We start from the raw sequence: 25,406 nt of genomic DNA on the forward strand, positions 1-25,406 counted from the left end.
GTATAATAACTCGCGTGCGTTTCTGCCGCTGATATCCACCTACGGAGTTCCAGATTGCGAGGGTAGCATTGCCATGCCAGTCATGTCTGGCCCCGGCTCTGTGAGTCAGCATCATCCTGCTCTGCTATTTGCCCAGGGCCAGGTTCATTAATTAGAGAAGAGTCCTGTGGGAAGGTCTGTGTTTCTCTGCCCGACGTCCCACTCTCATTACAGCTGTTTGTAGGAGCGGGGGCCCCAGCCACAACACCGGGGGGCCGGGGACCAGCACATAGCAGCTGGGGAGGGGAAGCCTACATCTACATGCGTGTCACTCTGCACACCTGTGATGTTGCGCGCTCCATGCTAACCTTCTGGTGAGCAAGTGTGCAAGTAGCGGATGCACAAACACAAGAACATTCCTAACGCGTGAGCAGAGACATGCACAACAGCAACGACAGGAGTAATTAAGCAACATTTTAGCACCCCATCCAGACTTATTATGCTTATTGGTGAAAATATCCACCCAGGGATTCATGTAGACACCACTAACTAATCCTAGAAACAGCCACGCATACAGCAGGGGACAACCGCAGATGATTAAAACGCCACTGAGATCCAATCAATGCGCTCCAACAAAAGCGTTATATTTACTTCTACATAAAAATGTCTGTGTTTTACAGTAATTGCCCAAGAAAAGGTCGCGTTACGAACGATAGCGCCAGCACACAGTTAGTCACCGGATTTAAAGTCTGGAAAACAAAAAAGCTTAGCCTGAAACATATTGGGGCCCAGTGACTCATGCGTTGTGAAGTGGCTATAAGGGCGAGAGATTTGGCCAGTGAGGTAGATGGAGAATTCAGTCGTGGCATATGGGCACTGCCCGAGCTCTTGTCTGCTGGAATATTGTTTCATTCAAGTTTTCCGGGCTGACATTTTAAACTCAAGGATCAAAGTGCTCAATTTATCATTCTGACATGTACACCCGGGGTATGTGTGTGTGCGCATGTGTGTATGTGTGTGTTAAGCTAAGGGGAAATCCTCAGAGGTCAATATGCAGCTGCTTTAAAGCCCCGAGCCTGGAGGCTAACATGTTAAAGCATTGGTGGAATAATTCAATGCGACCAATGAGAGAGCGAGTCTGATCCAGCTGACAGCGAGGTCAGCCAATGGGGAGAGACCATGTGGGGGAGACTCACCAATACAATGACAGCAGCAGGCCCCACAAAGGCATAGAGCAGACCGCCCTCCAAGGATAACCAGCAACTAAGGGAAAAAAAAGAGAAAGACAGAAAATAAATATTCCAACCACGAAACACAGCTTTATTGTCTGACTACTGTTGTGTAAAACATGATCTGACCACATTCCAGTCTCGCATCTCAGTCCCTGAGAGTGCCAAGTGCTTCACCACAACAAGTACACAACCAATTAAGGATCATATTTACTTGAATTTCTTAAGTGAGGGATAAAGCACTCTCATTCTATGGGTAAACGCCTTTTTTTTAATATAAATATGGCCCTTGGTACTGAACGAATTTATTATGTACATCAACTAAAACATATCCCCAAACTGTAAATGATCTTGTGAAATTTCATTCGGTTTGAGAGCTATTGAGATTTAATGAGTTTAGAATTTGTCCTCCAGTGATGTCATCAGAGCATACTGAAACCCCTCTGTTGTCTTAATTGCAGCTCAATAAAGAGGAAAAGTAAGATGAAAAACACACGGCCCAAAAGCTGAGAGTGGTATCCAGTTTTAGTAAAATACAGTTCTGGAGTTAATGAGTTGCTTAATATGTTTGAGTGAGTGAGTTGGAACTGTTCGGGAAACAATTCACAACAATCAAACATCTAATGAACTAAAGATTATAGTGAAATTGTTTCCAGGGGAATCAATTACACCTCAGATTGGGTACGAAAAAGAGCTCAGTTGTATGTGTGAATTGCCTGTTTAACGGTAAGCCCAGTGGAAAGGGTCCATTATGCTTTTTAAATTCGCTGCTTCTATGGAACACACCAAAAAATGCATTCCATAGGTCACATCATGGTTCAAAGTCCCTGAATATGAATTTGACTCATTATGAATCTTAAACTTTCACTAAACTTGATGGCCAAATGTGTAAATTGCCACTTAATCACCAAGCATGCCCATCTGATATTATAGACACTTCAACAAACCCTTTTCAAATATGCATCAGCACTGGTTTGTTGCCTTGTTTAACAGGATAAATGATTATTTCTTCTCCCATGGAACAGATGGGCAATCGTCTCTATGGGAGTTGTCACCCAAATGAAAGGAATTTTATTTTATTTGTCTTAAGTGGAAGGTTTTAGTGTCCAATGCTGTCTGAAAGCACTTTGACCCCACAGTCTCATGTTCATGAAATGAGCACAAATGCAGATTACATGTGGTGGACATGAATAATGTATTCATCACATGAAAAGGTTAGCTAACGTTTAGGGTTAAGGTTAGGTGGGAATGCAATGCGTCTCCAAATCAACTACGTAAATGGAAATACACTTTTGCGCAGAAATACAACCAGGAAGAACACAAATTTTGGGTGGTAACGCACTGGAATTAGTGTCAATGTTAAATCACATGAATATTATGAGAGGAAGTGACTGCAATGGAAGGACGATTTTGATTTTCATGTGTATGAAGACATCTATTTTAATGCCAGGTGTATATGTAAACCAGCTAAATCCTATGTAGAATCTGGATAAGGGACACATGTTCATGTCAGGTGTAAATGGGGGTGATGGCTGGACTGTTCTTCAACTGATGACATCCAAACCCAGAGCTAAGGGCATGGGGATGGGGGTGGGGGGTGGGTCTGGGTGTGGTACTCACTAGCTGGGTGTGCCGTAACCCCTGGCTCTGGTGAAGCCCACCGACACGGCTACAACTAGGGCTGGAAGACCTGCGGGCAAGAGACAGCGAGGGAGAGATCAAACGGGTGAGACAAAGGATAAAAGAAAAGCGTTATTGGGGCAGATGAAGCATGTCGGCCTCATACCGTATTCCGGTGCGAACAGCCCCGCGCCGCTCGTCCCATTCAAATGTTAAGCAGCACATGCAACAGTGTGTAACATGTGCATATGTGATTGAAATTGACTGAGCGCTCGGCAGGTAAGCCTGTCAGCGCAACATGTGCTCTGTGAGAAGTCTGACACAAGGCTGTAGCTTTGGGCGCGGAAGCCGGGCTTAGATCCGAGGTCATCGCTACAGGCAAGGAAGCTCTGTTTTTTTTTTTTTTTTTTTTCTGAACATATTTCAGGACATTCTCTATGCGTTCCCTTCTGACGCCTTGTCTGTTCATCTGCAATGCACATTAACACCACTATTTTTCATGGTGCTGTACTCCGCCATAGGCTACCAGTGACCTCCACATGCACAATGTGTGTGTGTGGGTGTCTGTGTGTGTGCGCGCGTGTGTGTGAGAGAGAGAGTGAGAGAGTTTATAAAAATGTGAGTGAAATAGGTTGGGATGGTCAGTAAGTCATGCATTAATTAGCTAAATCAAACAATTTATGTGTGTGTATGTGTGTGTGTGCGTGTAAATGAGAGAGAAAGGGAGTGAGAGTGAGTGTCACAGAGCGCGTGCCAGGAAAAGAAGGAAATATGCTGGGCCTGTAATGAGCTTGGCTCTGAAATATTCATGTAATTAACAAAGCTGTGATTATGGCTGCAAATGAAAAGCAATTAGAAAAAGTCACATTAACATTAACAAATAAGATGGTGGGGAGCCAGGCCCGTCCACTAACCAGCAGGCACAAAGTTTCAATTAGACAACAACATCTATCTAGCATTTAACCCCTATACATACAGTAGACACACACACACACACACACACTCTCTCTCTCTCTCTCTCTCTCTTTCTCTCACTCTCTCACTCACTCACTCACTCACTCACTCACTCACTCACTCACACACCAAAAACACAGATACAGGCAAACAGAAAGGCATGTGCATGCACTCAGTCGGTCATACACACACACTCTCTCTCTCTCTCTCTCTCTCTCTCTCTCACACACACACACACACACACCAAAAACACAGATACAGGCATGTGCCTGAACTCAGTCGGTCATACACACACACGCTCACTCTACTGCTATCTCACACACAGATCCAGTCACACCCCAATCTCCTGTTACCATGGCAACTGATTTCAATCAGATCATTTGGGGAGAAAATTGCAAAGATGGACGCGAGCAGGATAAGCTTTTTGATCCCTTCCACTCAGTTTGCTCTGCTTGACCGTTTCATGCATTTCAGATATTTCTACAAACTCACCCAACCCCCATTCTCTCTCTCTCTCTCTCTCTCTCTCTCGCTCTCTCCGTCACTGTCTGTCTCTCTGCCTGTGACTGTACAACACTCTCTACCTTCTGCCTCCTCCCTCTGTATCAGTTAAGGGCATCAGTGACTTGGCAGATTAGATCGGCGGGATCAATAGCGAGTGAAATGAACAGGAAAGAGAGGGAGGGGGGGTGTGCAGCTGTAATTTTTAGGACTATCTCCAAGCATCTTGCCGATGTTGTGCAGATGTTATCCTACGCACTTATTATCCTCTGTCATCCCTTGTGCCCATTGAGTTGTAGTACATTGAGAAGGGGAGCAAAATATGGATGGTGTGACACAAAGAGTGAAAGGAAGAGAGGAGATGTACAGCTGAATAGCACAGAGGTGGGAAATTACCTTTACTCTGAGTGTGAGGCCTGTGTGTGTGTGTGTGTGTGTGTGTGTGTGTGTGTGTGTGTGTAGGGGGGGGTTTGAATGTATAAGATAAGGTTAAATTAGATCAGAAACTGTAATGATCGCCTTGGGAAAAGAGGAACATCTGGATTGCCACTGAAAATGAATTAGACAGCATGCTTGTGTGTGTTGCATGTGCAAGCGTGTGCGTGTGTGTGCGCACGCTCACCCCAGCCGAGGCACAGGAAACGCTTGCGAATGAGCCGCGACCTCATCTTGCCAATGACAGCCAGGTAGGACTGCCACGCCTCCGTCAGCACCCAGCAGAAGGACGCCAGGAAGAAGAAATGCAGGAAGGCAGCAGTCACAGTGCACAGACCCTGCAGAGGGAGAGAGAGAGAGAGGAGAGAGAGAGAGAGAGAGAGAGAGAGACAGAACACAGACCTTTGGTTAGAGACATTTTCCCCCCCAAAAAACTGTGAAATAAGAAAGGTAATTGTGTGCAAAGTGTCAAAATGAATCATCTTTTCGGACTAGTCAGCAGTGTGAAATGAAATCTCTGCAAACTAAAGAGGAGAGAGAGACACACACAGAGGGGGGGGGGGGGGGGGGGGGGGGGTGAGTGAGATCGGGCAGAAATTGCATAAAAGAATATTAAGTAAAAGAGTGATTCGACCTGCTCTGTTACTGTACTCTTCTTGGTGAATACGGTCGTCATGGAGAGTTTCAGGGCGGCGTATGCTACAAAATGTCAACCTGCCATTTTTGGAGCTCCACTATATGAACTTGCTCTAACCTTGATGCCCCCTGTTGTTTTTAATTGTGGCAGCTTTGTTTCTAGGGCTGATTATAAAGGTCCCGATGAAGAACATTATTCCTGGAGTGAGTACATTTTTGTTTGTATGTGTGTGTGTGTGCGTGTGTCCATGAGTGGGCCTTACCTTGCTGAGCGTTTGAGATTGTCCCACCAAAATCAACATGTTGGAGGCCAGGATGGAGAGACAGAAATTCACCAAGATGATCGATCTCTCCGAACGAATATACCTACAAGACAGAGAGAGAGAGAGAGAAAGGGAGGGAGAAGAGAGATAAGTAATAATGACAGAATGATGGACTGAACTGCAACTTGTTGGATGTGGCAGAGTCATTAGCTGGATCTTGCCATCTGTTATGTGTGTTATCTAAGCTAATCGCCACCCCCTGCTGCTCCCATGCCACCCATTTGCACCCTATTAGGCCTCATTGGAGTTTTGGCATGGCAAATGCCACATGCAGACCCACCCCACCACACCCCACACACCACCACACACACACACACACACAAAATCCCAATTTTAATTGGCAATGGAAAGCTGAACAGTCAGCAAAATAAAAAAAAAACTCTGTCTGCACAGGAGACAAAATAGACGAAAATAGATGCTTGCATGTGACGTGTGTGTGTGTGTTGTGAGTGTGTGTGCGTGTGTGTCCTCACCTCCAGAAGGCAGCGTAGATTAGCAGCAGGATGAGCAGGGCGGTGCAGGAGACCCCACAGCCCACCATGAGGGGCACCGAGGGCATACTGGTGGGACCCATGTCCTGAAGAGAGGGAGCGAGAGAAAGAGAGAGAGAGAGAGAGTGTTACAAGACGACATTAATTTGTTTTTCTCCTCGACTGGGTTGCTGTTTACTTACTGTGAGGCATACAAGCCAGCGATGCATCCTGCCTGAAAAACCTTTTGCTTTCTTCGACAAATTGCATCTCATTCAGATTACATTTCAGCTGTGCCCGCTAAAGCAGCAATAAGGCCGCCCCTCTGACAGGATGAATAGACACCTTTCTGTCTCTCGCTCTGTCTCTTTCACTACGTTACATGCTGTAATTTAGCCGAATTACCCGCAGACATCCCTAGATGGAGCTAATGTGTGGGTGTCAGTGTAACCAGTCTGAAGGGCATTTATACCACAGTGTTTTCACTATACATAGGCTATTCAAGCCTTTTCTTTACTGACAGCTTTTTATCTGCATACTGTATCCAATGTGTGCAGATAAAATGTCTGTAGCTCCATCAGATGGAAAAACTGAAATTATGAGAGATGTCAAACTGCATTGAGAAGCAGTTATTAGGGCTGGACTGTCAACACAATTTTAAACTCAGGCCTACATCTATTTCACCAAAGATAATAACACTTGTTATAACCTTTGGTCTGAATATGAGCCATATTTTCAAAATGGCATGCCAAACTATCAATAGAGTGATTCTCAAAATGCATCTTCACTTTCAGCAGCCTGGTGCAGTGTCACTTGGAATATTAAGGGCAAAAAGTGTTGAGCATTGACAGTGGACATTTCAAACTTTTAATTTAAAGGTTTTATACATCTAATTTTTAGATTGGATTATCTTGGTGAGAGGTTAGAAATGCAGGTATATTGCATTTCCTCCCTTGAAAGCATACTGTGGGGGGGGGGGGGGCATCCTGCCGCTACACATTTCTGTGTAAATGCCCTTTTAAAGGTTGTGTTTATGGCATTTCTCCTTTATTATACAGTTTACAATGAAAAGAGACAGTAAAGATGGGAGAGAGGGGATGCAACAAGCAACAAAGGTTCCAGGCCAATTTTAAACTCAAGACGTTGCGTTTACATCACAATAATAATATAATAACTGTATTTGTATTTCATACAGAAGTGCAGCTCAAAGTGATAATATTGGTCAACAAAAGTAAAACAGTGCAATAAAATGAAAACAAATTAAAATTAAAATTACATGGTCGGCATCTCAGCCAAATGAACCACGGTCATGATACTAACTAACTCGGTGATCCAAGTTACTCTTTTTTGAGAATTATGTCCCTGGGGACCCCCTTTCCCAGTCTGTGCACTTCACTGACCGCAGAGCACTGCCACTGACTTCAATGAAAGGGCAGTAAAGGTCCATTCTTTCATTTGTTCACCATTCATTTACATCATTCGTCCCCCCACTGCTCCAGCCACAGCTCCAACACTGAGCAGATTGGTGGTTTAGTTAACCAAACATTTTTCAGATACAGAGTTTCTTGGTTGAGGTAAACGGGCGGGGCCAAAAAACCCCCACAGTTTTTCAGAAGCAACTCTGGTCAAAAGATAAAGTAAAAAAAATAGAAATTGTAATCTGTTATTTTTTCAGTCATGACCATGACATTCATGATGTTGCAAGGTCAGCAGACTAGCTAACTATCTTACCAAGATAGCTACAGGCTAGTCTGACTAGTTTGAACTAGGAAGGTCAGCTAGGCTAACCAGCTAACCTAGATAACTTAGTATGACTAGATTGCATTTTTCCACTTAGTAGCAAAAGTGCTAGGCTTCATAATGTAAGCTAGCTTCTCTCTTACCTCTTGCCTTTTTCACTGGGCTTCAGTCTAAAATAACTCAGCTGAAAACTGTGGTTCTTTGCCTATTTAGGTTAACCTCAACCAGTGAGATTGTTTCTGCCCCCGGAGCTGCTTTGCCTCCAAGAACTGTTTGTAGAACTAAAACTCCAAAACTGCCAACAGCTAATGTCGCTCAGAAAGTTGAACAGTCATTACTCAGTGAGCTGAAACTCACTTAGAGAGGTATGTTGATGCTAGAGTATCGAGGGTAAACTGTATTGTGGAGGTCCCAGTGCTCTGATGCAGCAATTGCTTAACTTCGATGTCTCCCTGTGAGCAGTAATTCATTTCATAACTCATAATAATATGTCTTACTTTGAAAAATGGAGAAAACTCAGTTACCTCTCCTGTGGCAACTGTGGTGGAATGATCAGGAGAGCCGCATGGCACTGATGTCCAATGTTCTTGACATCCTTTCAGTGGATGGAATCACGGTGGCAGGAATACCTCCACCCAAATTACATTTTTCTGCCGTTTCCCATCTGAGCTAGGTTAGTGTGAGAGGATGACAACTAATTCTGCTAAAAATTAATCACGGGATGGAGGTGGGATATAGACTTTGGATAATTCAACTTCAATCTGATATTATAATCTGATGAAAGGGAGATAGCAAAAAATAATGACCTTTTTTTATTGGTACCTGGAACATTGTTACTAGAATTGAAATGATTTGTCACAGTACACTAGTCGTTACTGGGAAAAGTCATTATATTACTGTAATCTGTTACTAAATAACACCTTACCACCCAGCACTGGTCATAACTACACTTAGCAGTGACAGTCAGGAGGCGTCACATGGGCCCAGTCTGTTTTCTCTTTTCTTACGGTGCCTCACATACACACAAGTAACAGCTTACCAGCATCCCTGGAAAAATCCTCAGGAAATGTGTGAGGCAGGGAATCCCTCAGTTTTGGAATCACTCCAGTTAGTGAACTCATTCGCCTATGTAGATTAAAAGTAATCCTTGGCATGCTTCCTGGTTAGTACCTATCTATTAACTCTTACACTTCCTTAGATGTAATCCCATTGGCGTCCCGCCACCCCCGCCCCTCGCCTCCCCCTCGTTCTTTAAATTACAGGCTGCTAATTACATGTAATTAACTCTAATTTGAAGATTCAGTACATTAATAGATGAAGCTGGATGAACATCAATTACACATAATTATGCTATTCCAAAATGAATTACTTGCTTAACTAGTTCACTTATATTTACCACCTTGATGGCACCTATGGACCTTGTCATCAGATTCACTCTATTTACCTTCTGAACCGCTGTGATTGACACAACCAGATTTGAAGAGCCCAGGTGAAATGGCTAACCAATTGACAAGGCAGGGCATGTAGGCAAACCGGGAGCTTGTAGCTTCATGCAGGCTACAGGAGAGTTGTAAAGCTTTAACATGTACAGCCATCGTATGATTTCACATGTCCAAGGGTATAAAGCACCGGAGCACGGCGCATAATTAAGCTATTTAGGTCATGATGTACAGCGCACCTCTGCTTTGCCTCCCTCCCCAGGTGTGCCTTTGAAAGGATGAGGAACAGACAAATTAAGCTGTGTGGAGAGCATACACCCCGCCGCGTCCCAAATGGGCTTGATGTTTGGCCTGCTTTTAAGTTTTCAATCACACAGTTTACCTCAATTTACCTCCTAGGGTGGCTAGCCTTCCCATTCATCCCAAAGATTTATCACTGTACACACACTGTACAAGGTGTCTTTCACCGCCCAAAAACACACATACTCCCACACAGAGGCATGCGCAGACAAATGTAGCAAGTAATTGAACGTTGTAACGGTTTAGCTGTGTGTGTGTGTGTGTGTGTGTGTGTGTGTGTGTGTGTGTTTAGGGTGAGCTGAAAGGCTGACTGACAGTGAGTGAAGCCTAGGGTAGACTAGAAGACAGTTCAGTTCAGGTCTAAACGCTTGCTGTCCGGTCAGGGAGCTACTCACACTAGGTGACTGGACAAAGATGGGCATCACAAGAAGAGGTATCACACACAACCGGCTTCTGTCATTCAAAAACCTGTACCCCTTTCTCCCGTTTGACATTACTAAATAGCTGTTCTATCATTTCTTGCTTACAGCTACAGTTTAATTTACATTACAAATGTATTTTGAAGTGACATCTTTACAAGAATAACATTGATTGGGAATTTTGTATGAGACTTCTTTCACTTAATTTGTAATTGGATGTGGATTGATCCAGGCACGCTGCCATTTTACACTATTTAATATGAGATTCATTCCTCCAAATGAAATTGTATAACAATCAAGAGCAATTAGAGTTGGGAATCTTGCTGATGTAAACTATCTATATGAGTGGGTGTTGTTAAACATGAGTTGTCTTCCTGTTCATTTTCTTTTTCTTCCCTATCTATCCCTACAGCCCTATCTAATTGGCTGTTGCCAGTGTCACTCTCACATTGCAGTTTTGGTGAGTCTTGTACCACTTCACACCACACAAGCCAGACAAAACCAAATATGTTTGGAAGAAGTCAAGTCGGATTTAAATCAGGCTTAGAACTGGCGTTGAAATCGTCTAGTCTGACCTCAAGTCAAGTGTATTTATACAGCCCTTCATCACAAACATGTCTCAGAGGCCTTTATAGAGAACGAGCCTACCTAGATCTAACTAATCAACAATCAATCACAAAACAAAATATGCAATACAGAAAGAAAAGGAGTAAAAGAAGAGAGAAACAGTTAGAAAGAGAGGGGGGGTAAGGATAAGAAAATAGAGAAGAGGAGTAAGAGGCAGAGAGAGAGAGAGAAAGAGAGAGAGTCAAAGCATCCCTTTCAGTGGTTTTCTCTGACCCATCAAAGGAAGCCAATTTCTCCAGAGGAAAGTGGAGTGGGACGGAATACCAATATGGCACACACACACACACACACACACAAACGCGCTGCGAGGAGAGTGGAGGTGAAACATCATCAAAACCACCTCGTAACACAGGAGAGACACAAAGAAAGAGAGAGAGAGGGAAAGAGAGAAAAGAGCTAGCGAGATAAAGAGGGGATATGACAAGCATCTCCTTCAGGAAGGGAACGCTTGCTTACCCACGAGGGCAACGAGGGAGAGAGAACACACAGTCATTGTGTTTGATTTTGTTATGTAGCGAGGAAGGTCAAAGGATACACAGGCATTTGTGTTTTTTGAGGTCTGAGAGATCAAGCATACTGTATGCATGAGGAATCACAAGCAGACAAGTAGGCACTTTCTCTCTCACTCTATCACACACACACACAAGCTCACTCTTTCTTTTTTCTTTCTCTTCAAATCTTTCTCCGTCTCAAATTAGCTTCTGCCAGACGAATAATGGAATAAATTATACTCTTACTTGTAAATTACACAATATACACATCTACAAATTGTCCCTCAGATCTTCATTGTGTCAATTTGTCTAACGGTGGTTTGTTAATTGGTCCGGTGCGATTATGAGCGCGCGCTGAGATTAAGCGCCTCATTCCGTGACGTGGAACCAAAATACAAAGGGAACGCACTCCCCCCCCCCCCCCCCCCCCCCAAAAAAAAAAAAAAAAAAAACCTATCAGCCCTAAGGCTACGATGCCGCGCAATCGCCCTGCCCTAAATAGACATGGTGGGTACATTATGTTGACATTGGAAGAGATAGGTGCCTCTCCCTCTGTACGTTTGTGTGTGTTTGTGTGTGTGAATGTATTGGTGTGAGGAGAGAGAGAGAGAGAGAGAGAGAGACTCCAGATTAGACAGGGTTTGCTGGGCTGTACTGTATGTGGCCAGGCTCCCCTGGGCAGCTTGGCTACCATGTGATGGAGAAGATAGCTATTTTCAGCCCAGGAAGTTTAACCTACTTATCGTCTCTCACTGACACTCCTCCTCCCTCCACCTATTCTGCTCTCTCTCTCTCTCTTTCTCTAGCTCTACCTCTCTCTCACTAATTCGCCAATTGGTCTCTCTCTCTCTCTCTCCCTCCTCTCCTCCATGCCCATCTCTACCTTACTTCCACTTGTTTGTTCTCCACCCACGTCGCTTTTTTTTTTTTTTTTTTGCCGTTCCATTCCATTCTGCATTGCAGAAAGAAAGCAGGGGGATTTACAAGGCTGAGATTCCTCACATACACAATAGCAGGCTCGCTCTGAGCACTCTGGCAAACGCAGCGACCATATGAGGACTCCAAAGACAAGGTGCTTGTCGTCCGAACAGCTGCTCACATTGTGTGTGAGTGTGTGCGCATGTTTGTGTGTGTGTTCTTCACGACTACACTCATATAGTGTTGTAGTTTTTGCAGCGTGTTGCATGGTCACATATGGATTGCGCTACAACCCTCAGGCTTATGAAATCCTTACAGTCCATTGTATAATTTCAAAGGTGCATGGCTGTCAGCGTAAGAATAAGCCTTTTTTTCTTAATTATAGAAAGGTTTTGGAGGCTCAAGGTTTCCAACAGCAGCCATATGCTCTTCTTGTCCACACACACTTACAGGCATACAAACACACTCACACACACATGCAGACGATGCAACTGCAGTTTTTGGAAGCCTGTGCAGCTTGCTAATCTTGCTTTCCTGCTACCCAGTGTCCTGTTTTGCTGTCATGACACTAGGTAAATATTACCCGCCGTATCCTTCAACCGAATCAACCGAGCGGACCCTTGAGGGTTCGACTTGACAGGCTCCAACTTCAATGGCTTGAGGACAAACCACAAGCCTCCCGTCAGCGTGCGGCAACCTTGAGGGCTGAAGTAGTGGCTTACAATGTAAAGTCATCACATCAAAAGCTACCCTTATCCTCGAGTATCTTCTTTCCATAAGCTAATATGCGGAGCGGTGAAGTAAAACTTTGTTGTCGGAGTAGTGGCTATGAAATAGAGGCCCGATCCTGCACTAAGTTATAGCACAAGGCAACACATCTCCAGCAGGATAAAATACCACCCTAGGGCTGTTGTTGAAACAGTCTCGGTCCGGTCCAAGACAAACCGAAACCAGGCCTTGTTGATTCAGAAACAGACGCTCGAACAGGCTAAAAACAAATCATGTTTTATTCAAGATCACGAGCAAAATGAAGGGCAAATCTTCCAGTGTGATTACGCTTACTAGCCGGTATTTTTTCAGCAGAGTAGAAGGCGTCACGTTGACAGCGGAAGGGAGAGTGCTCATGCTGTGATTTTAATTGCTTGACATTTTCTTGATCTCAAGCAAAGACAACAGATACAACATTAAACTTCAACATTAAACTTTAGAGACGAGACAAAACCAAAGAAATCAAAATGCCTGCATTTGAATCCCTACTTATACACTGACTATATACTGCATCACTCTGCATTAACAGGGATACTTGAACGCTATCATGAAACCCCACTATAGCCTGCACACCATTCCCTATTCAAGATCTACTTTAAATAGAATAAGCGAGTGAACCAGTACTCACCCAAACCCATCTCACACATCACGCTCCTCCAGCAAGAACAATACAGCTAAAAGCATTTCACCTGCTTTGTGTGTCATCTTCTCTCTCAACAACTAACCTTCAGTCGGTGCAACAAGGGATTTGAGTGCGATTCCACATGCAGTCCCTCATGCCTAACTTTTTAGCAACCATCTCACTCTAATTATAGTTGGCAAGTGTGAGACATTTGCATATTGTCACCTTGTAGTCTTACTTCTACGATAGACCTTGTTTTGAAACACTTTGAAATGTTTTCCCAAGTTAAAATGTGAGCCGACGTCTCGCCTCGCGCCTCAATCATCCCTCTCCTCCTTCCATGGTCAAATCAGTCACTTTGGCCATTAATAGGCTAAATAATTGACTCAATCTCAGAGCTTTTTCATCCTGATTAGGGAAGCTGACTGGCTGTGAGCACTAATGACAGCAGAGGAAACACACTGAATTGATCTCAAGTCGAGCCAATCATTTCATGAGAAGCAACGGGCCTACAGCAGTTAAACCGGCAGGTACAAATAGCTGCAAGAAATCCTTACAGGAGAAAAGACATTGCTGCACATCATCACACACACATACTGTTCTTTGGAGGAAATTGCTTTGATACAGTAATTGGCTCATAAATGAGTTATGGAAACACAGCGGCACCGCCCCCCACGCCCCTCGGTGTCTGCTGTCTTGTTTTTATTTTCACCTAGCTTCTGTGTATGTATGTGTGTATGTGTGTGTGTGTGTATGTGTGTGTGTGTTCACCCACACGGACTCGAGCAAGGTCTCAGGTGCTGTGTGAGCCATTGACCTTTTAACTCGCATCTGCGGTTACCTGCTTAGGCAAGCACTAGCCACGGCTCCCACTAGTGCAACGTAAATAGAGGGAAAAAACAGTTGGAAGTGAGGCACTTGAAAACTGAAAAAAAAAAAAAAAAGGTTTGAACTTTAGAGAATTCGCTGCAGTAAATTTAACATTTCCATTCCAACACAACTAGGACGGATGCCGACGAAAATGAAGCTAAGAGGTATAATTCACGACGTTAACTTGAGGCACAAAATGTTAAACTGACTTTTATAAAGCCAATATCTCCTTCAACTTCCAAATCCCATGATCCCTATGAACACTGTAGAGGCAATGAGTCTAGACATATCCGTAGGGTTTGTATTCCCACTGCAGTCATCTCAGGAATTAAGTGGCTTGGTTTATTATATGGCTTCGTGACCTCACTCAATCAACTGCTCTTTCTCTTTGTCTCGCTCTCTCTCCTCTGTTTCTCTAAAGTAACAACCTCTGCCTTGGGTCTGATACTGAAGGTCTCTCTCCAGACACGCGCGCACACACACACACACACACACACACACACACACACACACACACACGCACAGTTCTCCCCGGCTATAGAAAGTAAACAGGATTAGCTGGCTATCCCTCGCTCCACTGTAAACGGTCTGTAATGGCAGCAGTGCTTCTAAATCCCTCCATCTCTTCCCCCCCCCCCTCCCTCCCTCCCTCCTTTTTCTATTAAACATGGAGGTTAATCCTCAACCCCCCTTGTCCCTAGCGCCGTGGCCCAGGATAAGCTGTCAGAGCTGGGCTGCTGATACTCAGCACTGCTCCAACAGCCACACAGCCCCACACACAGCTTGTGTGTGTGTGTGTGTGTGCACGCAAATGTAAGCATGCATTCTTGTGTGTGTTTGTGAGTGTGTGCATACAGCATGTGCATACATCCATATCTGCATCTGTGGCTGTCTGTGTTTGCATGTGTGGATGTGACTGGGGTTTTATACCGTATGTGTTGGCAAATTCAATCTGTCTCTCTCCCTCTTCTCTTATAGAATCCAATCTTTGCCGGGATAAAAGCGAACTTTTGAGGGCCCTAAAGCAACAAAAAAAAAAAGTGCACTCAGCACTGGCCACAACAGCTCCTGACTGAGAGTCATTGACAAGAACACACTGACCCATACCTCCCGGCCCTCCGCACCAGGCCTAATGGTGTAATAGGGCCCAATGATGAATCACTAATGACTAACGCACTCTTCACAGATGTCACAAATGTCGCGAAAGTCAATGTGTTTTCCTTTCCACGTCCCTTTCACTCATCACAGCCAACCTGCTCGCTGCGGAAAGGGAAAAGTCAATATCATTCAGTTGGGAAAGGAGGCACTGGGAGCAGAAATAGCTGTCGGGCTGACCTGCTCAGCTTATAGGTTGCAGCCATCGTGTGTTTTTCCACATAATGGGAATTACTTTTTCCCTGAGTCTCCGGAATAGGTTGCAGACCTCTATGGAGCAATGCCAGCTTTCAGGGACAGAATAATGGAACAAGCTTGCTTATTCACCTGAAGGCCATCACCTTGTTTTGACCCTCCTCATGCCCTATACAGACAGGGAGGTGGAATATCCACAAGATAAGGACATGGAAATAGAACAATATTTGTAATAATATGGTGCAGAGATCCATTTAACTTTTTCAAACCCTTAGCAATCCAGTTGTAAATCCCTGCTGTGCGACCTATCTGACATCTCACAATAATTTGCAATTCCATTATCTCAGAGACAGAACGCTTGAAGAAAGGAGAGAGAAAGAGAGAGAGGGATGTTTATAGTTACCAGGGATGAGAGAATTAATTTCCTTGTTTTCCATCTTAGTTTCATAATGTGCAATATTATATTTGAACCTTTACCGACCAGGTTTTTCCTGTCAAAAACAAGAAGTGAGACTTGTCCAGTAAGGCAGCAGCACATGGTATGGCAAAATACATGAGAACACAAGCTAAGGGTAAAATATAAAGATGTTTAATCCTCTTTCCACATGAGATGTTCATTCATTCATTCATTCATTTTCTATCTATCCTAGCCTATCCCAGTATACACTCGCACTCACACTAATTGGCAATTTAGACTCCAGTCCACCTGACTTGCATGTCTTTGGACAGTGGGAGAAGAAGCCTAGGCGGACACAGGGAGAACATGCAAACTCCACACAGAAAGGGCTGCGGTCAGGAATCAAAACCTTTCATATGTGATGTAGAGTGTAGGAAAGAACGGGGATATTCTTCACTGTAATGTTCTCTGAGAAAGCAAAGCATGAATACACTGGCACTTAGCACCAGTGGGTGCTGTATACACAGTGCCTTTACACTGTCCTGCTCGCAGGCTTACACAAGGATGGATGTGCACTCTGGCCCATGTACAGTGCTATCGTTGTGGCGCTCCGTGCTCGTTGATATTCTTACTCAGGGTGGACAACATCTCTCTCTCTCTCTCTCTTTCTCTCTCTTTCTCTCGTTTCAGCTCTCCCTGCCAGCTGAGACCCGACTGTGTTTTCTGATTGGTTGAACTTTTCCTCCCAGAATCCTCCATTCCTGGCAATTGCTCTCCATCTCCATGGCGCCGGGGAGAAGTTCAGTACTGCCTAGGGATGTGTTTTACCGCTCCCATTTCCTAACCTTAACCATTAAGAGAGAGAAAAAAAATAATAAAGTCCCCCAGATTCTTGTGTGCAAATTTAACACACAACTGCATCCCCCTGCATTTTCTACATGTCTGATGCGGTCAGATCTAATCATAAGCATTAGGAGCAAGTAAACATGCTAACAAATCAACACCCATGAGAAGCTAAAGGGAACATTTTGTGACTGCAGCAGTGGAGGAGTAAGGGCATGAAGTAAGATAAACAGCTGGAAGTGTTAACAAGGTGAAAAGGAGTGTGAGGGAAGTGACAAGAACAGGGGGATGAAGAGAGGCAGGAGGAAAATTGATGGCAGATAGGAAGTGACAAGGAGCCGGAGTAAATGGAAAATAGAGAGGGTTATGTTGTAGAAGAAGAAAGGAGAGCAAGAAAGCGGGCGCACGTAATGAATTGGGTTAGGTGTGTACGGAGGGAAGGTGCGAAAAAGATGGTGTGAAGATGTGGGACGCTCGGACACAATTAATGAATAAGGGTGCGTTGGAGAGGAGGGGAGCGGGTGCAGAGGGAGGCGGTGTGGGAGAGGGGGGACGTGAGAGCGCCCCGCTGCCGGGTCTTTGGACTCCATTAGTGGAATACAGGAGAATGGGTCAATACAACAATCAGGACAGGCATTACCCTGAACAGCTAAAAGCCTACTTTAATCACGTCAAACACACACTAGGAGCCATGTGATGCTATTAATAGACGCGCAGGTCACACGCTGCAGGCAAAATCACGCACAGACACAAACAAAATGTCTTTCTTTTGACGCTACCTTTTCCTCTCTCTCATCCCCTCGCATGGAAGTAGTTCACCGAACAACCTGACCTTCACTACGCTTAAGCACAAAAGTTGCAAATCATGGAGGGTGGCACTAGGTCAGCATAACATCAGGTATGGTGTAATATGCTTACACACACACACACACACACACACAGTGATCAAAACTGCATCTTACAAGGCAATCACTATGACTATGACAAATCAGTGTAACATTGACAAATTGCGTTGGTCTATCTGTATCACTTTCATTTTTGTCAATGGAGCAAGTACAGATTTGCGACTGTTATTAAGAAAGACGCCTCACATTCAAACTCATCATCCATCCAAATCACATACTTGCAGATAAAGAAAACAAATAACTACCTGAACATGCTATTATACGTTCCAATAAAGCCCAGCGGATAGCGACCTCATCTCAGTTTGCATTACGGTAACTCATCGGCTCACTGACCTGACCTCTGGCGGTAGTTAACTTGATAGCCCCCCCCCCAAGTCCCGAGTAGAGTGCAGCGGCGGTGACTCACCGGGTCTTTAGCTTGCTGCGCTAACACGGCGTAGGTGGATATCCTGCTGCACAGGCATTTGGTGTGGACGGCGGTTGACGCGAGCGTTTGGCAGCCTTCTGTGCCCCAGTTTTCCGCGCCAGCTTCCCTGGAGGTGGGTGGGGGGGGAGAGGGGAGAGGGGGGGAAAGGGGGGGGGGGGGGAGAGAGGGGGGTGGGAACAGGGGACACAAACGGCGAGCGTGAGACAAATGCACACAAGTTAACAGTCACATGGATATGCAATGCCCATAGGAAGTCGGGGAGGGGAAGAGGGAGAGAGAGACAGAGCAAGCTTCAGAGGATAGACATTCACTATCTCCGAGTGTCACATTCACTCTGCGGGGCTCATTGTGCAGTGATGTCCACTCACACACACACACTGACAGGCTCTTTTATTCTGTTGGCATGTGAAGCCCGTGTCACCCCACTCGGTACCCGCCGAGTCCTAAACACTCCCTTTCTCCTCTTCCGTCTTTCTTTGCTTTGCCCTTCTCCGTCGCCCTTTTCTCGGAAGAAGACCTTAAGAGTCCGGCCTTGAGGAAAAATGACAAGCATCAACTACTGTTAACAATAGCCAGTGTGGCTCAAATGGTGGATGGAGGTTATTCAGCACTAAATGGTCAATTGCTTTGACACCCGACACATCACCGGGAAAGAGAGTGCCCAGAAACACACACAATGGAACCTTGTACACTTCATTGCCCTACATCTTTCTCCTCTTACCTTTATTTGCCCTCCCTTCCACCTCTCTCTAAATGCTCTCAATAGATGGTTGAGCGCGGAGGTCGATCAATAGCACCGCAGCGAGGCTCTAACTGAACTAATTACCCTGGCAGCTCGCGCTACACATTAACCTCATGTTTAACCCCGGACACACTTCTATTCTAGCCACCAGAGGCAGCAGGGAATCTTATGGGAGACATATGAGCAGTCACTGAGATGTGGTGACGGGGTCAAGAAGGCCAAGCGTGAAGACCGATGGGAAAAGAGGCAGCGGGGGCCGAAGGGTTTCATTACAAAATGAGATATCCATCCACATTTGAAAACATGAGGCATCTACTTGAAAAAAATGTTTTGAAGTTAAATGCAAATTGAAGACGTTCAGTTCCAAAGTAGTAGCATTTATATGAGGAATTCTGTTTGATTTGATATGGCATGCGGATAGACGGCGCTTTCCACTGAAACCTCAATTAGTTTGGCGATTCGAGAAACATGTGTGTAATCTGCAAAAAGTAGGGTTTGGCAGCCCTAAATAGAGCCCTTCTTAAAAAACAGGCCAACAAATATCTTCCAAAAATGGAAGTAAAAAGGCATTTTTTTCATGTTATTCCTAAATAGGATACAGAGCATGTTTGTCTGCCTCATTCTTTCATCAATAAAGATTTGTACAGCTGGAAAGATGAGATGTAAAGTAATCGTATTACAGGCAACACAGAGTGCACTGTTCTTTCACAGCTAATGCTTTAGTGGAGAACTTAATTACCTCCTCTCAAGCTAATAGCGATGAGTACCCTCAACAGCGGATGGAGAGAAAATTTAATAAAGTGTCGCCTCACTAAGGACCTCACTATATTGGGATTTGCATAGGATTTGCAATCTTCAAATCGCTCAATGCGGCGGAATGTATGGGCTTCAACTGGCAATATATCTGAGCACTGTTTACATCTCGAGGGATGGCTTGGGTGACAGCTCTGCTTTATGAGAAACGATAAGCTGACTCGTTCTGTTGAAGTTTTCATCCTTGTACAACCACTTGGAGGTGTAAGAGACCTTTGGAGGTGTGAGGGGAGCTTTGGTAGGACGGATATTGCAGTAAAGCCAGGGAAACGGAGAGAGCAGAGAACAGGGGTCCGATGGTATATCACATCACACACTTCAGAGAGAAGGGCCGGCCGCTGTAAATCGTACATCCCGACACTTGCTAGATTATCACCGGGACAAGCCCTTATTGCTCCCGGATAGCAGATTATAGTCGTCCTACTGGGATTGAGACATGCATGAACACCCGGATTTACACACACAAGCACTTAAGCACTTACGGATGCACATATGCCCACATCTACACACTCCACACACACACAGACAGGGTGCCAAGACTGACTGTGTAATCGGTGCTAACCAGTGATTACCGTTCCGAGTGTGTGGGTCAAGAGCGGGTGCCGCTGCTACACAATACCAAACCCTATGTGTAACAACTGCGCAATAGAAACATATATAACCAGAGCACAGTATAACACTGTAGACTCAATATACTTCTTCTGCTGCGACACAGACAACCCCCTCAATTGCAATGAATGTGACAGTGCAAGGCAAGAATGTATCGACACCAACTGTCACAAGTACACTTGAAACAGACACACACACAGAAACCCCCCCACACACACACACGCACAAACCCACTCAACTCATAGTGTCAGTCATAATGTCAGTAATGAGATGTGAGTACCGCTCCCTGATGATCATCATCTGCACAGTGACACTTCAAAGACTGAAGATCTGAAAACGAGTCACAATGATGAAGCCTCCTCTGTCGAGACAGCTTGACAGGTAGCAGCACGGTGTGTGTGTGTGTGTGTGTGTGTGTCAGTGTGTGTGCTTTTGTACCTCATTCGTTACAAGAACCAGATGACTTTATTAGGATAAAAGATGAGGAAAATCCCCCCCAAAGTGTGTCAATTTAAACTTATCTGTGGTAATGTGGGTTATGTGTGTGTGTGTGCGTGCGTGTGTGTGTGTGTGCATGTGTTTCATGCAACACTGCGTTGGAGCGACATGAAAACATGGAGAATTCACTGTGCTTATAATGATTCATCCTACTTCCCATCCATCTGTCCATATCTAAAATGTGCTGACCTGGAGTGCTTACTCACAAAACAGGCACAGTATGTTCAGTCAGACAGAAGCCCCCCCCCCCTCCATAAGAGATGTCAAAGTCAAGTATTTACAAATGGCTTCATTCACACAAGTAAAACATGGCCATATGGACGGTGACAACACATGCATTAATGATTGTGTATAATAAGGACAGATGGGGGGAGGTTTTCCTTACTGATTTATGCATGTTTACCAACTCATAGCATGATAGATGCACATATGAAAGCATGCTTGTGTGTATGAATTCATTTACAGGCAGTCTGACACTCTGACTTATGCATGCATGCTACAAAGACACACACGCATGCATGCATGCACACACACACACACACACACACACACACACACACACACACATGAAGTATTCTAGGCCATGCTGGCAGCACTGTGATTGTTGGGCTATTGAGAAACTGTCTGATAGCTCACAACAGGGGGGCGGTGAAGATTACACCAACACACACATGCACACACACAAACACAAACTCTGTGTGACCCCATTGTTGTAGCTGCTGGAGTTTAGCTTAATTGGCCGCTGACCCTCATCTATTTTAGCTGGCACTGGACTGCTGGCATCGGTGCCTCTTAGCAAAAAGCCAACTTTGACTTTCCGTTTTATTTCACCCGTAAAGTTGGAAACGACCCTAATCTTTGTTATTGCAGATCCACCACAGTGACTCTTGCTGTGGGTCCCGTCGGGCTTGGCGGGTGAGTAAAGATTAAAAGGACGTGGCTTTTGTTTTACTTTTGTTATAGCTGATGAATGAGCTTGCAGCTGCCCACCCCTCTTATCAAGGCACACAGGTTCCAGATATACAAGCCTGTGTACATAGCGGCATAGTTGGCTTACAGGCTATAGATCCCAGATGTATTCTGCAAGGATATCAACCTGGCATTACCCAAAAAATGCTACGATGAGTAAATATACACAACAACAACCAGCGAGCTAGCACTGGGATAATCAGCACATCTGTTGTTTGGTCTTGACTTTGGCAAAGCAGAAAGTTTTATTAATAAATGCAGGAGCTGGCTTGGTTTTGACAGGTAGTTATCCCCCAGCACATAAGGGAATGACCGCAGCTCACTCTGATCAGCCTGAGCCAAGAGCTGCTGTACATACTCATGGATACTATGGCTTTCATGTGATGAAATTATTTTTCAAACACTTAGAAACAGTGACCATTACAGTAATATAGTGAAATGTCTCCCTATCTAGTCAGCTGTATGAGACATGTGATAATTGCTAACAGAATAATGTTGTGGCAGTTGGTGAAAAAGGGAAAAACACTTCCTGAACAACAGCGTAATTTGACCTTTTAGCTCAACTGAGATTAAACTGACATTGACTCTTGACTGAAAGGGCAGCGCTATGTAAGCCAATTGCTCCCCATTAAGAAACAAAAAAGGGTTGCCCATGCTTTGAATTCTTAACATGGAGGGGCTGAAAGCAGGGAATTCAGGTGAATGGAAGTCAAGCGGCTGGGAATATACCCCCTCCCTCTGCCCGGCACGTAAAGACAAATGAATAGTGATGTGTTGGCCCAGGCCTCTCATCAGGCGAGAATTGACCTTGGGCAGGCAAAGAAGACATAATGTAAGGTAACAAGGGATGAAGAAGATAGAGAAAATTGTAGATTAAATGTTAAGATACACAGACAAATACTTTGAGAAAACGTATTATTCCTTCATCGGAAGCCAGGTAACAGCCATTTCATATCAAGTCAAGGTTAACCGGTTGCTAACTTTTCCAGCAATGTTCCAACATCATTCAGTCATTTTGCAACAATGGCGGGCAGTGTGATGCGGTCCAACAAGAGCCACACTCAATTCCCCCTATTTTAAATGGGAAAATTCACTTCTTCATTCCTATCAATGTTGAAACGAGGAGTAACACTGTCAGCTAATTTTAGCTGCCTCATAATTTCAAAGCTGATTACAATGAAGATGTCAGCGTTGCTGAGTAACCAATGTGAGTTTGTAGCGCAACACTGTTGTTTAATCAGTTTTCACTTTGCATTACTGTGAAATGTGTGAGTTTAAATAGTATTTTAACATTTTGCCCTCTGCCCACTGCTCTATTTCTCATTACTTATTTGGGCTGTCAAATTTGTGTAAAATATTTGCCTGTGTGTCATCACTGGTCAGGCTGGAGGGCAGTGAAGCAGAGTAGTTACAGAGGAGAAAAAAAACTGAGAAACTGGAAGAAAGAGAGATGAAGAAAGCATTGAGCGATGACAAAAGGATTTCACAGATAGATGCAAATCAACAGCATGTCAATCACAGAGAGTTGCATCCTCATTTTGCAGAAGATGCCTCATTGTTTTCAAGCCAAACTGCTATGAAATCTTAAAAAGGAAAGTTGAAACCGGTTGAGTTTTCAACTTATCATATTTTGCAGTCATGGGGAAAATTGTCACAGAGATTACGTGCTATTTTGATGAGCCTTTTCTCTTTTGAAAAGAAATCTCTGTTGTGCGTTCAATGGCCAAAACAGAGGGAGGGATGGGGAGGCACATTCCAAACAGAGAGCTAATAAGCCAGAAGGACCGGGGGCAGGAAAGAGTCTATTATAGTAGAAAGAGATATGAAGGCTGAAGGAGAAAAGGGGCCTCAAGTGGACGCAGATGGGGGTGCGATCACATAAGTGGAACATCACATGACTGTACACCAGCATCACAGACACAGCAGGCTAAGGCGACAGGAAACCTGCATATTGTTTTTTTACTCTCTGATTTTTTTAAATGCTGCGTACATCACCACGCGTACATCGCATGCTTGTTGTCATAAATCACGAACAGCGGTGGATTAGTGCGTACTGTATGTGAACAAGCTTCATATCCACACCCCATCAACTCCCACAATTAGCCACTGTTGAAACACCCCACGTTCGCCTATTTAAAATTCAATTCCTCATCAACTAAACCCATTCATTCATTACTGCCGGGAAAAATAGCACATAGCCGCAAACCTAAACAACCAACGCATCGCCAATGATGAAGCTGATCTGTGTGGATAAGGCATGAGTGTGAAGAGAGGAGGCATTTATTGGCTTTATGAATTAGAGAATAATTGTCAGTAATAAAGGTAAATTCACCGTCAAGGCAGAGCAAATCAGAGGGAATACAGTTTCTCTGCAAAATCTGCCATCACCTTCCAAACAGTGCCAAAACGGCCGTTGTGTGTCATTATGTGTCATTATGTGTTATTATGTGTAAACATAACAGAACACAGGGGCAGAAAGTTCAATATAGCCAAAAATTTTAGGGCATAATTCACGCTGGTGAAGTAGTTTATTCACAACTGCAATATTTCCCATTCCTCTTAACAGAATTTGAGTTATGAGATGTCTAAACCAAGGGGCAGCAGTACATGGAGTTACAATGGAACAACTGTATTAGATGTCGTATCAAATATGCATTCCTCATAAGGTAACATGACAGGCAGAAAATAAATCATTCTCTTTTGGAATTTTATCTTCTAGGCATGCCGGTTGATTTCCATTTCTGGATTTGAAAACAGAGTTCAAACACAAGATGTAAGTAAACTAAAGTGCATTGAAGTGGCGCGCATATTTTAAAATTGTATTTGAACATGTTGTAATGGCCACTCTGAATTAGGCAAATTAGGAGTAGTTCTGCAGTTAACTGAAAAGATTTGCGCATCGGGTGGCCTGTATATCTTTTTTTTTTTTCTCTTTTTCTTGGACCCTGACATGTAGGTCTGTGAACAACAAATATAATGCATAATAATATACTGAACATAATGATGTAATGTCAAGCCATAACTTAACAATATAGGGAGAGATGCTTCCATTGACTCTGGATATCCTTATACCAGACTTTCTAGTTGCTGCAATCAGGTTCTCAGTATAGACTCACAGATTTAAGAACAGACTGAACAGATTTAATTATTCATTCTATCATTGTGCAGAATTCTAGACTTCAATAGCCAATCTTTCAGTCTTTTTATATTGGCTACAATGTTTTTAATTTGCCACAGTGTTTTTACTCATTCACTTGCACTTTAGAGAAACATTTATCTTGATTTTATATACATTTCCCTCCTAATTTGATGTAAATGTCCTTATGTATGTATTGTCTGAATGTCCATGGCTGTCTGCACAACACTTTCCTCTCTGTGAGACAGCGAAGATTACCTTGACCTTGACCTTTACCGGGTGCATGAGATAAAATGTGTATTACGCCATATGTCTGGCCGAGAGCTTGAGGGAAGTGTCTCTGTGTGGCTATAAGTCACTGGAGCAAATCTTCACG

At 44.1% G+C, this 25,406-nt stretch overlaps 1 protein-coding gene across 3 annotated transcripts in view; it reads right to left on the bottom strand.

Moving 5' to 3' along the window:
- Positions 1 to 25,406, bottom strand: part of adgrb2 (adhesion G protein-coupled receptor B2) — a 131,881-nt gene that overhangs the window by 33,369 nt on the left and 73,106 nt on the right. For 2 of the 3 annotated variants that reach the window (XM_078290315.1, XM_078290316.1), the window contains exons 16-21: positions 18,243 to 18,369; positions 6,151 to 6,254; positions 5,618 to 5,720; positions 4,906 to 5,056; positions 2,829 to 2,898; positions 1,176 to 1,242 (exon numbers count right to left, since the gene is read on the bottom strand). In XM_078290315.1, the coding sequence (XP_078146441.1) occupies positions 1,176 to 1,242; positions 2,829 to 2,898; positions 4,906 to 5,056; positions 5,618 to 5,720; positions 6,151 to 6,254; positions 18,243 to 18,369 (622 nt within the window). Of the gene's footprint in view, positions 1 to 1,175; positions 1,243 to 2,828; positions 2,899 to 4,905; positions 5,057 to 5,617; positions 5,721 to 6,150; positions 6,255 to 18,242; positions 18,370 to 25,406 lie in introns of those variants that run through there. The other variant, XM_078290317.1, reaches the window with a different exon arrangement.

Source organism: Centroberyx gerrardi, chromosome 19, assembly GCF_048128805.1.
Source record: "Centroberyx gerrardi isolate f3 chromosome 19, fCenGer3.hap1.cur.20231027, whole genome shotgun sequence".
In the NCBI taxonomy this organism is placed as follows: domain Eukaryota; kingdom Metazoa; phylum Chordata; class Actinopteri; order Beryciformes; family Berycidae; genus Centroberyx; species Centroberyx gerrardi.